Source organism: Paramisgurnus dabryanus, chromosome 2, assembly GCF_030506205.2.
Source record: "Paramisgurnus dabryanus chromosome 2, PD_genome_1.1, whole genome shotgun sequence".
NCBI classification, from domain to species: domain Eukaryota; kingdom Metazoa; phylum Chordata; class Actinopteri; order Cypriniformes; family Cobitidae; genus Paramisgurnus; species Paramisgurnus dabryanus.
In genome coordinates, this window is record NC_133338.1 from 31,807,315 (window position 1) to 31,821,964 (window position 14,650).

Genomic DNA, 14,650 nt, shown 5'->3' on the forward strand with positions numbered 1-14,650 from the left:
TATGACAAGAATAAGGTCTTAATGTAACTGGCCCCTCTAACAGTACAACTGGCCCCAGATTGGCCCCCCCAGTTGAAATGGTCTAGATCCGCCACTGACCTTTTGTCACTGGGACAGTATCTTTTAAAAAGTTCCTAATTTAGGGACCTCAAAGGAACATATCTGTACCATTTAGGTAAAAATGTACAGCCCCATTGGCAACTTTTTTACCTTTACCTTTTTTTGAGAGTGTAGAAATGAACATAAATGCAAATTGCTAATAAACAGTGTAAGTGTGTTGCAGGGTTTTTATATAGCAATTACTTCAGAGGTTACTTAATTAGCATACACAAAGATCTTTGACCAGCTGGGAGCCATTGTTGATGTTCTTAGAAAAGAAATGCAAACAACTTCAAAAAGTCAACTTTAATACTCTAAGAATGATCAAGTGAACAATGTACATTTTTTTTTCAAATTTTCATGTTTGTATAAAATTCACAGTTTACGTGATCTATTTAAAACAAAATGGCATGAACATGCCAAAATGTGACATAGAAAAAATATAACAAGTATAACAAATACAAAATTATGGAGTAAAATACATTTTAAAAGGACTTCTGACTTAAGGAACCATTGCAGTCCATTGGTCAATTATCTAAAAAACTCATAACGTTTTATATTTACATGATGATGTTGGGCAGTCATGGCCTAATAGTTAGAGAGTCAGGGTTGTAACTCGGCTTGAGTCTCACGACTGGCAGGTTGTGATTGAGATGCCCTTGAGCAAGGCACCTGTCCCCCCATGCCCCCCAGGCACAGCCAGGTGTTCACAACTTGCAGTGCATGTGTTCACTACTCACTGGGTGGGTTAAATGCAGAGGTCATATTCCAAGTATGGGTTACCATACATTGGTCCTTACTCAGATCCTGACCCTAGCAATATTATAATTGGCCACTACAATGTAGTAAAAGGAAAGTCTTTTTGCTTTGTGCAAAACTTCAAAATGAAACCCAGATATCTCTACACATCTATCTTTGTGGTGACTGCCCAGAATGATTACATTTTGCAGAATACACAAACTATTGTTTATCTGTTTGGATTTTGCCTTGCCTGAGAACTTTCACAATATAAATATGACCTATGGACATGAGTATGTTTTATTATTATTATTTAACTTCATGATACTAAAAGAGTTTGGGGTTACCATACTGTAGATGACTTGGTGCAATTCAGTGTTCCCCTCAAAATACACATAAGCCACAATACAAAAGCTAGAGAAGTATGCACAATGGAGTCAAATCTCTGTAAGCAGATCACATAAGTGGTGCTAAAGGATATTCTGACACAACTGAACTAATCAATAATCTTCGTGAAGTCATTGTTGTTGTTAATCGTATTCATGTTATCATTTATGGTGTTGTTGTTGTTATTGTTGAGACTCAGTGCTTGCTGTTTCCTCAGTGAACGTGGCATCACCTTCTTCTTTACAAACAGTTTCTGGAGAAACCTGTCACTGAAGCTCAGGGGCAAATAGCTGCAGATGAAATACATGAGAAGTAAACCTGGCCCAGCGTAGTAGCGCACCTGGGGCTGAGGAGAGAGGAGCGCATCCACGATGGTGTTGATTACAGGGCTCAAATCCTCGTTGGCTGTTTTTGCGTAACTCTGAAACAGTTCCTTGGTCTCCAGTAGATATTCCTCTCCGTATTCTTCAAGGAGGCTTGGGGGCAAATTCTGGATCAGGTGCTTGTACTGCTTCTCCCAGTACTCTGCATTACTGCTTTGTCCTGGAACATAAGGAAGGAAAAGTAAAAAAAAATGATGTAACAAACTGGGGCGAGAGGGGGATTGAAAACATAAAACAGAGGTCTGAGCACACTTTATTCAGTTAGTTATATTGTAATCCAAGACCTGCATTTGGCTGAACTATTTGTTCAAACAACTTGCAGAGAATAGCTGAGATATCAACTTAAAAACCTGATATGTGGCCAAGATGCAAACAGCTTAAATAAGAACTTGACTGACATGGTTATTCTTTCTAATATGTTACCTATTTAGCTAGTTCACACTAGGTCAAAAGAGTGCTGTCGGTTATTTCATAATCATGTAACCTATAGCTTAAATGTACTAAGAATTATGTTTACAATGTGTTTAGAAACATATGCCCTCAACTAAAAAATCAAGAATAATTTCATTAGCCGCTGTCAAATAATTTATCACAGCATTTGACGAAGTTAAATCTCCATTATGTTTAAAATCTAAATTTGTTATCACCTGTCTTATAGGCAGAAGGTAAGATGGTGGAGACTTTGACACCCCATGGCTCTAGTTCATGACGAAGTGTGTTCATAAAAAGATTCAGAGCAGCTTTTGAAGCCCCGTACGAAGCCAAACAAGGGAAGGGCTGCTCTCCTAAAGATATAAAAGGCAGAAATACACAGTCAAAACACATATCTGCTGACATTACAATTTATAACACAAAACATACCACATTCATTGTAGAGGGCAATAAAGGTTGCACAAAAGAAGATGTAAGTCAACAATCAGCCTAACAGAGGAAACCCAGCGGCATTTGAGGGTTAATAACAGATTCTGACTGTTTACAAGACGTGTGGTTTTGCCTTAAGCATCTGAAAAGGTTTGTGTTTAGATTGCTTCTGCTTGGCCGCTCAGAAGTTGTAAGGAGTTTTAAAAGGAGCGGTGAATCAAATACTCAATTTTAACTTGATAATTTGTATATAAAAGGTCATCATACTTAAATGAACATCCTGCAAGTATCAGAACTGAAAACGTCGGTGCTACTGAAATATAGCAGTTTTTGGCACCAAGCCAGTTGAACGGCAATTCGGAGAAATCTGACGTCAAAGTGGAAATACAACGACCACTTTTGTAGCCCCGCCCACAGCTTGGCGTGACACACATGTGTCTCAACAATCAGTAAACATGTCTTTAAAAATGTAACCAAAATGACTTTTTAAAAAAACTATTCTGAGTTTCTACTTTACTATACGTATTGTCATTTATGTGTATCATCTTTAGCACAAAGAATCTTTTGTGGCTCAAACATATATGTGTTCGGCTGCTATTTTTACACATTAATGTTTTTAAAACAATTCCCCACATGGCGGGGAATGAAGCTGTCCAATCATAGCAGTGGGCGTTTACTTCCAGGTCTTCAATGAGGCCCGCCCCTTCAAACGAACCATTTCTCTAGAGAGCCACTAATCCATGTTACAAAATAGCCTATTACTTTTTGCTTTTAATGTTTTTGAATGTAAAAACCACGCGAACATCATAAGTAGACATTAGACAACAGTATAAAACAATAAAATCGACAAATTCACCGCCCCTTTAACAACAGCAGGCATCCTGTAAGTATTTTCAAAGAACAACGGTTCATTCTGCTATGACAGTAGCATCCGTCGTTCAAGACGGACAAAACGTTTTGTTTTCTTCAGTACAACACATCTTTATTTAAAAAGGCTGTGAGCCAGTGTTTACAAAGGACACGACAGCATCCTGTGCCAGGCTGTTACTCAGTATCATACTGTTTTGGCACGATGGCAGTAAACAAATGGAGACAAAATCCGCAATGCCAGGCAAAGCTAAAAATGTTATGTGTATATCTCCTATCGACTGCTCTCTGCGAAAGTGTTTAGTGGACACTTGAGAAGAACAGAAAACACGTGGACCATAACATGGGTTCCCATTAGTGTTTGGTTTGGTGGGATTAAAACCATCTGGCATAAAGACATTTGTCAAACATTTTTAAGTGCTGACAACTTTATATGGATTGCAAGAAAGACATAGGGCCTTTAAGTATCCTAATGAGATACTGCACTGAAATAGGATGCCAAAACGCTCATAAATGTCAAAGTGTGTCGACTTTTATTTACTCTCTTATATTAGGAGAAAGTATGAGAGACTTTAGAAGATAGTAAAAAGTTACAAGCACTGGTGTTAGCGCTCAAGTTTGTGTGTGTGTGTGTACCTGATGGGCTGGAGATTGTCACAATTCGGCCTTTAGACTGCCTCAGAAGTGGCAGGAAGGTCTTTGTAACATTAAGAGTCCCGAAGAAGTTTATCTCCATGCATCCTCTGAAGTTGGACATGAGGGAGAGCTCGGCATCACCAATATTTATACACAAGCCAGCATTATTTACAAGCCCCCAAAGATCTAGAGAAAAGGAACATGTACGTTTTTATTTCTTCTTGATGTATTCATATAAATATAGTGTGAGTATAAAAAATCACAGGTTTACACAAAGGGTCTGCATTTCTCTTTTTAGTATTTTTTTACCCGAACTAGCTGCTCTATAAATGTCTGTGACCTTGTTTTGTAAAAAAATAGATTTTTTCTGTGATGGGTGTTCAAGCCACCTGGTGCTGTGGTGTATGATGTTTGAAATAACATAGCCCCTTGATGTACTGCCAAACTATACACACAACCCTGTGAAAGCACCACCCTTCCACCCCCTATCCTATCCTATCCCCTTCCCAACATTTACTCTTCAGATTAGATGTCTTGAATTAGACAACCTTACTTGGTGGTGACACATAAACAGAACTACAGTATGCTGGACACACACGTATGCACAAATATATGCTAGACTAATCTAAATACTGACTTCTGCACTAACAGACTGGCCTTTTCATACAAAATATAATAGTTTGATCTAGCTAATTCTGTATTTTAATGAGCTGCTAAGGAAAAACCATAACAATAAAGTGTACATTTTTGGGCATTACATAAATCCTCACCTCTCATGCCAAGCTTGGCCTTGGTGTCTAGCAGGGCTTGCTGTACCTGCTGAGGCTGCGTAATGTCTACTTGCAGGAGCGTCAGGCGTGAAGAACAGACTCTGCGCAAGTATTTGGCACCCTCACCTTCCAGGTTCAATACGGTTGCGAACACTTCAAACCCCATCGCGTCTAACCATTTTGCTGTAGCATTACCAAATCCCGAATCACAACCTACAGAGAAAAAAAGAGAAGATGAAAACATAAGAATGTTATGTTCCTTTCTGATATGCATGCACCTTACCACTGCCATAATTGGTGAAATGTAATCTTACTGCAATTGCACACCTGTAAATTTCCACAAACAGCAAATACAACAAGGGAACAATTATGTAATCATCCAATGCCACGTTCCATGATAATGTGATCTCTGAAACTGGAGATTCACATCTTTCTGTTTAAGCACAATGTCAACACGAGCCGTGTGCTCTTTCCAATATTTACCCAGCATGGAAGTGTAAGAAAACGTATTTAAAAAATAAGGGTCATTTCAGTACAAATGTGTAAGCCCATAAGAGCTTTATCCAAATGCATGAAGAAGTGTTAAAGGAGAATAACAGCAGGCCCTGTGTTCTTTTGACCTCTCCGACGTGTGAGTTGTTCTTGGCAGTCAACAACAGTACAATACAGACCATGAAAATAATAGTGACATGAATAGATATACACACATTAATATTTCTTTCAATGTGAGGTCTGCAACATAATTGAACCACCGGTCTTTTCTCTGCGTGCCAGGATTAAAATCTTTGTTCTTTTGAAAAAAAAAAATGGTTGTTTATGAACTTTGCTCCTTGCCAAACCAAACTAATATATGGTCCATTATGTGTCTCTTTTGATTGGCAGATAATTCAAAGCTGTACAATCCTTAAAAACTGCCACAGATGTGTAAAAGAGAAAGATTATCATCGCACACCGTTCAGAAGTCAATGCCCTCACTTTTCGGCATCTATCTGTGAATGTGCGACAAAGAATTTACAAGCCAGTTACGATAACAGCAGTTACTCGGTGTACAGAGGACTCAACCACACACCAATAAAAATCACACCTCCGCATTTCAGTGAAACTGTTATCTAAAGGTCTTCTGAGGACATGCAGGATCTGTCTGTACACTAGATGGGGATTCACGGATACACGTTTGTACTTTTGCACTTTGTTAAATTTAGGATCAGCTTAAACCACAGATGCATAAAATCATGACTCACTGATGTTTTACTGAATTATATTTTTATTAGCACTGGAACTACAGTTTGCTCAATTATGCGTGAATCATGATTTATGTACAATAGCTCAATCTGGTTCTAAATGAATGTACAGTCCTAATAACCTAGGTCCATGTGTGGTTGTGACCTAGATTCAGTTTGGTGTGGTTTTTGAGAATTGGCTTAACTCAAAGGTCTTGCTGTGCGTGCTTTCAGGCAGGAGCTCATCGTCCACATGCATCACATTTTCACCAGTGCAGGCGAGGCACAGTTCAGGTGTGTATTTTGCTAATAGCTGACTAACGGCACGTGCTTCCTAAATAAACAATTATCTGAATTTATTAACATTCAAACTAGAACAAATTGTAATGTGTATGTAAATTTATACCTTTTCTGTGTCAAAGGTAACAGCACTTTTCACTTTTTAATTATTAGTGAATATGATAATTTTCCATTAACAAACAAGCTTTCAAGTGGGTAAAACTTTAGTTACCATAATATTTCACATATGTGCATTTTTGTATTAAGCATACAGATTTAGCATTAGAAATTTAAGACACAGAAGCTACTAACATTAAAAGATTTTATTGTTTCGCAATAAAATTGTCCAAAACTAATTGTGAGAAATGTCTCTGAAGAAATTACAAGATGAGCCAAGCTCTGACAACTTGCCATTTATACATCTGTGCCAAGTACATCCTCTCTGAACTCTCTGGCCCCACGATGCTGCACGTAACCCTTCTCTTTCCTGTAAGTTTTCACCTGCTTGGACCAACAAGGCATTGCAAGAATGTCTTAGGTGCCCCCTTCTACCTTTCCCCCCAAAAGCATTCTGCATATTTTTATGTAACATTGATATGGGTATTATTAGACACCTCAGGTTTAGCATAGCTCATCCAACTCTGAACTGGCTTGCCTTGCACTGGAGTGTCTCCAGGAACACTGGGTAAAGAAAGGGCCTGCCAGAGACCTGTTGGGTCAAAGAGGAGCGCTTCTGAGTTTTTTTCTCTCTCTCTCTCTCTCTCTCTCTCTCTCTCACACACACACACACACACACACACACACACACACACACACACACACACACACACACACACACACACACACACACACAGCCTCAAACTCCCTCCTCTCACACATGTGAACCCCACAGGGCTGCAGGACAGTCAGTACTAATATTGTCAGCAAGGCAATATGTGGAACTTCCCTGGCCTCAGCCAAATAAATATTAACGAAGTGTGATAGAGTGACAAGCAACAGGTTTCCATCCACGGTTTTATGTGGATTTTGAGAAATCGTACGGAAACACCAAGCTGCAAATACAATTTCCAAAAGGGAGTTAGCTAGTTAACTGAGGTTCGGGAACAGGGCCACGCCTCAATCAACACTTGACTTCCCAAAATCTTCTAAATCAGACCGCCCTTCAAGGACTGTTAGTTTAGTTCTCTTGAACCCTGTCCCATCTGTCATCCTTTAACCATGCTTTTCATTTTTTTCTCTTTACCTCCAGGTCATATGGGGGGTCCTAAGCACTAAGATGGTATACCAGAGACAGTCTCCTGGCTACGTCATAAGGGCGCACTCCATTAGGGCTAACCCAACCGAACCATGCCCGTGCACGATTGCTCCCCCAAAAGCATGCACTTACACTGCACTTTGACCAATCGGAGCCCGGAATCGCTTTTGTCATTAGAATGCGATTGTTTTGAAGAAAACAGGAAGTTAAGGACTCTTTTAACACTGGAACCCATTGTAATGTAAAGTATGTGTTTTTTATTCTGCATCGTTTGGAGCGCGATGAAACACAGCCCTCTTAAATCATATTGCTTAGTTGATCTGTCACTTGTGCAACTCAGACATTTACGTAACCCTGCTATGCACATCAGGAGGTTTTTATTCGAAGGCAGACGAAGGGGAGAGGTTGCGCAATTGACTTCTCTCCTTTTGAACCGAACACACATACTGTACACATCTGGGGGGGTGTTTTGTAGGATCACATCCGAAATTTGGTGGGTGACTAGAAGACTTTTCATCAAGTGCGGGATTAATCGTGCTTCCTCATGCTGTACTCAGCATGCACACACAATAAGAGTGCCTCATGCTACGTATCACATTTCCCAGTGCCAGTTTTCACACGTACAGGCTAATGTCACATGGTACTTAATAGTTCATGTAAGGCAAGAAATGATGGAGTTCAGCTATGCTTTTTATTATAAACTGTTATTTTTCCTACTAATTAAAAAAGTCCACATCTCAGGGTGTTGGAGCAGGGATTGTTGAAAAAAGTAAAGATAAGTAAAGGTGTAAGGAGCCAAGCTGGGTGGCAATTATATTTACCTTGTGTTTGTTGAACACTATGGTAATGAGGATAGATGAAGAGATGAAAATGTTTGTGTGGGATGAATTTGTGAGAAGGTACGTAACTCTAGAAGTTCACACCTTCATGGTGCTAGAACCTGGTGTTAATCACAGCTTAACTCTGTCATCATGGTTTATTGGCAAGGTGAAATCGAGAGAGAGAGAGAGAGAGAGAGAGAGAGAGAGAGAGAGAGAGAGAGAGAGAGAGAGAGAAAGAAGGGGGGGTGAATATGTGACTTTCAGCAGTGCAAATGTTCTCAACCATTAAAGGTGTAATTTTCGGGAAACAGATGCATTTATATACCGAGAACATAAGTGTGTGTGGCATTCCTTTAATTGGACAATTTATTTAATTCCTCCATAATAATAAAAGCAGGTGGCCACAGGAAGAAGTCTTTCTGTAGAAACAGACCCCTCGGTATAAATTTTAAGTGACATGTATGGGACTTAAGAGTCTACTGGATATTTTCCAGAATAATAGTGTGGCTGGATTTGGTTTTAGGTTATGAGTCCTGAAACCTTAACCTTTTGCCTCAAATAAATTTAAGAACTAACTGTGCTTTTCTGTTGGCTCTGTAAGAGGTTTAAAGGTTTTCCACTGCTTCTTTATTTTGGCATAAGAGTTGTTTAACCCAGCTTAGATTATTTATTTGAGGGTAACTTAAAAAATATATATATTACAATTAATTTATTACTGTTAAAGTGTAAAATATATTCACAGTGTATGCTAGCTTTGGTACTAAAAAAAAAAAAAAACTGAACTCTACCTCAGCGGCCACCTCTGAAGGTCACACGGGTTCTTCCTCTTTGTTCGTGTTAAAATAAGTAATGCATGAGGTTTGATCGGGTGCTTGTTACCATGCCAATAGATAGCAGACAGCTTTAGGGGATTTCAGCAACCCATTGAAATTATTTCTCACAAATCATCATAACTGTAACTGCTTGATTAAACGTAACCCTCTTAAACTGTTAAGTAAACTGACTAAAGGAAAAAGGAAACATTTAAGGATAAAAAACCTGACATTTAAAAACATTTAACTTTTTAATTTCAATAATCAAAAAGTGATTTTTCAAAAGAACTTGCCTATGACTGATTGGAAATTCCCCAAAACATACCTGGAGTCCACACAGAAAAAAAAAAACATTTCAAAGGAACAGTCTAATCTCTGGCACATGGGTATTATATCAATTATGCACATTATACATTACATGCATGCATGCATGCAAATATATATATAAGGCAAAAACCAGACAAGCCTTAAGGGAGCACAGGGCTTTTTTCTATATTTTTTGCAAGGTGTAAATGAGTGTACTTCTCATGCTTGCACAACTCCCTGTTCTAGCATTCTCCAGGTTCAGTGGTTTGCCTGACGGCTGCACATATAAAAGCCTTATTAGTATCATTGGTATCCAAGTATTTGTTTTTTTTTCTTGTTGTGTTATGGCTGCTTTGGAGATATATATGAATATGAAAAAAAATAATATTAAAAAGAAGTTACATGGCTAAATGTGTGTGTATGTATGTGTATATATATATATATATGAAATATCTTTAAAATTTTACACATGCCCTAGACAGAGTCAGTAAAGTGAGTGAGTGAGTGAGTGAGAGAGAGAGAGAGAGAGAGAGAGAGAGAGAGAGAGAGAGAGAGAGAGAGAGAGAGAGAGATGCAGGGTCATTTTATGGCATAAATCTTAATGGAGCAAAAGCCATTTTGAAGTCTGCTGACTGGACAAAATGTACTGAATACAGCACTTCACATTACAGCAAGAAGCTTACTGCAACTTTAAGGAGCGCTTTAAGAAACAGTGCACACGAGTGCAAATTGAGAAGGCCAGTTAAAATACAGCTGCAATTTTAGAAATGATTTGTAGAAAGACCACCTGGTAAAACAGCAGCCCTTTTATCTTAAAAAACTCTCCAGTTTACCATGCAGACCTCAAGGAAGGTTTAAAGACAGCAAATCTTTAATGGACAGAGAAACTATTGACATCTATACTCTACAAATACCCCCTCCAGACCTGAACAGAAGAACAGAACATTGTGTCTTTACCATGTTCTTAATATATGTCAATGCAGTTCCTGAACAATCATTGCAATTTAAGCATTACATTTTGACTGGCTTGATGCAGTTTATGGTACAGCATGTTCAGGATCAAGTTTGTCAAACATAAGACAGGAGGTTGTTTGTACACAGATCAATGACTAATTAGAAAAGGTAATACAAAAGAAATTTGAATACTGAGAATGCAACATGTACTGACAAATCTGGAAGTCTACAAATGTCCTCATACAATTAAAATACGGGGAGAACAAGTTCTCATCACTTTTGTAAGTTAGTAAATCCTTTTATTCAACAATCAAAGGATTGTGGCAAGTTTGCACAACAGAATACAATTGGAATGACCTACATTTCTCACCCGTATTTACAATCAGTGCATCGGTTCACGTGCATAGGTCAATGGTTAAATCGTAATGATAGTGTGAGTCAGCTGCTATACAGTAGAATAAAACAAAGCTCTTACTAAGCAATAAATTAAGCTCATAAAATAAAGCTGAGGTAGATCAAATAAAACAAAGTTTATTTCATTTTGGTTCATTTTTGTATTCTTACCTGTGATGAAGACTGCCTTCCCCTCAACTGGCAGTAATGGCTTAGGGGTGGCCCATGTAAAGTATAGCCAGCAGGAGACACAGAGGACCAATCTTGCCAGCACAGCAGGCATGCACAGGGCACACAGTCTTTCCACCAACAGAGTGGCTGCCAGCCATGCCACCACCAAGGGCATGGTACCGATGTGGGATGCCAGGAACTTCTTCAGCGCTCCACAAACAAAGATGGACATCACTCCCATGTAAATCCAGAAAGACACTGCATAGTCTTCCATTGCACTGGTGTTGGAAATGTTTTATATGCTTTCCCTGACTCTTTTCTCTCTCTCCTTCTCTGTTAAACTGGTGTTGGCACCTTTCCCTCTTGTCTTATTGCTTTCTTAAGTGGGAGCACACTTACAAATGAGCAACCATGTGCCTACTCTATTCCCTGCAATCTTAAGCTCAGGCAAGCTGACACACACACACACACACCTCAGATGTTCCAACTCAGAGTAGGAGTGTAGAAGCTTGTGAACAGATCTGTCTGACTCGGTGTGTTTGTATATATAGTGTACTCTGCAGGAGAGGGGAGGGACTAAGCTCAAGCAGATGTAATCAAAGCCCAATGGCCATGGCTTTGCTGCATTTCAAACCCCCCCAGTCCCTCCAACATTACAAGTATTTGTCCCCTTTCCAAAAAACCAGGTGCTCTTCATGTCTTGTTTTACTCTTTTTGTTAGCTCAAAATGTTTTAACATTTATGTATAGTTCATATTTATGCACTTTTATCCAAAAGCAACAGTGCATTCAATGCATTTATGGCTTCAAACCCATGTTAATGCAATGCAATTTGTGCTGCACCTATCCTTTTCAAACTTGACTGCATAAGAAGTGTAAATATCAAATTAGGTATCAATGTGACTCTTCTTGGTAGATGAGTGTGTGTGCAGTACATGTTTAGTGTGCGCAACTTAATGTGCATGCGTACAGTATGTATTCAAGGAGGAGAACGCTGGGTCATGTGAGGTCATTTTCATTTGATGATTTAAACTTGCAACTGGCTTCTTCTTTCAAAGATTTACTAAACAAATGTTTATGCATAAAAACGGACTGTCCGTTTTTTAAAGATAATAAACAGATCAAAAGTGAACATGGCAGGTGTTTTTGATCATGTGCAATAAAGACCAAAAAAATACTATTTTATTTGTCTTAATGCAGATGTACTAAGCTGTATGTATGTGCAAAGCAATGGAAAACATCCAATTGCTGAGAGATCCCAGTATTTGGATCAAACACTTTGAATCACTTGGCCAATAGCACAACTATGCACACGAGTGGTCCTGAAATATATTACTTTTTAGTTCGATGCAATTTCAAACTGAGCCCAAACAACTTGTTATCTTTTCGACTCAAGTCTCGTTTTGATAACACCAGCAGATTCATCCTCCCATGCAGAACACACACAAAGAGATGCTTTGATATATATAAACGTAAAGGACATCTCATTGGCTTTTGTTGCTTTCAGCCTAAAGATAATGTAATCCCGTAAACAACTCCCTAAGCCTAACCCTCACATCAACCTGTTGAATTTAGATTTACAGCATATTTACCTTTCTTACGGGAAAGGAACATTTAAAATGTCCTCTCAAGTTCATTCATGTCAAGTTCACTCTTGACATGATATTAGGTATACCCTCAAAACTATAGCCAACAGAAACATACACACATTAAAAGCTCCACTTTATAAACCCTTCGGCAGTGCCATAAATCCGAGGAGAAGAATCTGACCTTTAAAAGGTGAAACATCAAGGGTAAGAAAGAACGAAGAACATGATTAAGAAAGGGGGGCAGACAGGGTGGAGACTGAGGAACATTGACCCCATTCCCTTAGCAGGTATGTTATTGTATACATAACTGAGGAGCTTATATAGCATTATATCATTTCCTTATGACTCTAGTTCCCATCTGTCCTTCTCCATCCTTAAAACCTTGTTCAGAGCTTAAATGTAATGTAAGTCTATATAGCAAATGTTACAGCTACTTATTAATTTTTAAGCCTGTTCCTTTTCTCTTCAAAATCACAACCAGTTCATCTATTTATTTCTGTCTCTCTCTCCCTCCCTCCAGCAGTACATGTACTATTTAAATAGACTTTGATTACAGATGACAGTAAGGCTTAAAATTATAATACATCGTGCAGCCCTCCCTTTATCCACATCAGTGGAGAACAGTGCAAACTATATGTCACAGTAAAACAAAAGATAAACTGTAATGTGATTCTTGCACATCCTTGTTCATTCCTTTCCTGAACACTATGTTCCCTGACCTTGTATTAAAAGACCTCCGAAAGTCTCTGAAGGCTGCCATTTATCCAATACCCTGACTTTGTGTAAAACACTCGACCCTCAATATTTTTATGACACTATGCTTATGTAAGGATAAGACATTATTTGGATGGATTCAATCTTTTACAGTTTAAAGGCTTCAATTTAAATGATGAAGTGTTAATAGTGAGAAATAAGAGAAAATATGTCTAAACACAAATTTGCATTAACATAAGGAGTGATGATTTGAAGTTATATATCTTTAGGTACCAGATCAAAGTACTGTGATATTTCTACCTTTCTGCAGCCATGTCCATTGGGGGCGATAGAGAGCTGTGACTGCACAGGATGAACCACTTGTAGGAAACATTTTGTTCTTGTTGAGAATGAATGGCTTGCTGTAAAAATAACAAAATATTTCAGAGAATAATGTGTAATCTTATATTAAAGGATTAATGTTGTCTGATTTAAGCTAAATGTAAATAAAAGTTTTATGATGCATGTGTTTGGAGTTAAGGGTGGAACCTTTGCTGTTCCTTTATAAGCACTGAAAAAAAAGATTGTATTTGATTATATTGTAATGTAGCCTAATTTATATATTAATATCAATGACCTAACAAGAAAGAATCCGGCCTTCGGCTTCAGGATAGCTTCAATCCTCTCTGGAATGCTACAGTAACACACAAGTTTGAATTTTTGTGCAACTGTTCCAGGAAGAAAGTTGTGCAGGTCTTTGTAGGTAAATATATACTTTGCACGCTATATGCTCAAAAATTTCTTAAAGGTTTAATGACACTTGGTTACCAGGGGACATAAAAGATGACTTTATCATGGATGTCTGCCCATAGAATTATAGATCTACCATCATGTTTAGCAACTGTGGCAAGAACAGGGGCTTAGCCAGCATTTTAAAAGTAGGGGTGGACCTGGCTGTGAGTAGATTATACATACACATATACATATATGTGCTCTTTGCACAATCCAGTCATTTATATAGATCAGTGGGTTCAGTAGAATTGTAGACAGAGAATAAAATCATTTATTTGTCAACACATTTTTGTTCATGGTCAGGGACTATTTTTTCTATATATAAATAAGAGCTGAAGTCTTCCTTGTTCTATGAAGTCCCCCCTTCAGAAATAAGTAGCGAGTTCTGATTGTGTAGTTTGTTTAGAGTGTTTTGATTCGATAGCAGCTTAGCTTAGCAGTAGCCTGGTCCAACCAGACTCTCGTACATTCATTTCATTTGTGCGAAATGAAAATTAAGCGGAAGCACGTAGGAGGGCGGTGCCAGGCTAGCTTAGCAGAGCCGTTTGAGCCAAAGCCGGCGTCTGACATATTCATGTGGGCGGAGTTTAGTCAAAAAACTGTTTTATTGATGTCATTTAATCGG

General features: G+C 38.4%; 1 protein-coding gene across 1 annotated transcript; it reads right to left on the minus strand.

Moving 5' to 3' along the window:
* Window positions 1-390: 390 nt before the first annotated feature.
* On the minus strand, window positions 391-11,458 carry hsd11b2 (hydroxysteroid (11-beta) dehydrogenase 2). The gene is made up of 5 exons (XM_065267905.2): window positions 10,953-11,458; window positions 4,742-4,954; window positions 3,972-4,157; window positions 2,255-2,392; window positions 391-1,767 (listed from the first exon to the last, which is right to left on the minus strand). The coding sequence occupies exons 1-5, from the start codon at window positions 11,224-11,226 to the stop codon at window positions 1,334-1,336; spliced, it is 1,245 nt and encodes a 414-aa protein (XP_065123977.1). The 5' UTR covers window positions 11,227-11,458; the 3' UTR covers window positions 391-1,333.
* Between the last annotated feature and the right edge of the window lie 3,192 nt (window positions 11,459-14,650).

What these genes read in the sequence shown, in the direction of transcription:
- hsd11b2 (XM_065267905.2), bottom strand. Translation starts at nt 11,226, where the DNA reads ATGGAAGACTATGCAGTGTCTTTCTGGATTTACATGGGAGTGATGTCC. An exon ending in GGCCAAGCTTGGCATGAGAG is followed by an intron (nt 4,158 to 4,741) that starts GTGAGGATTTAT and finishes CCTTTTCTCTAG; the next exon opens with ATCTTTGGGGGCTTGTAAAT. An exon ending in GACAATCTCCAGCCCATCAG is followed by an intron (nt 2,393 to 3,971) that starts GTACACACACAC and finishes TTATATCTTTAG; the next exon opens with GAGAGCAGCCCTTCCCTTGT.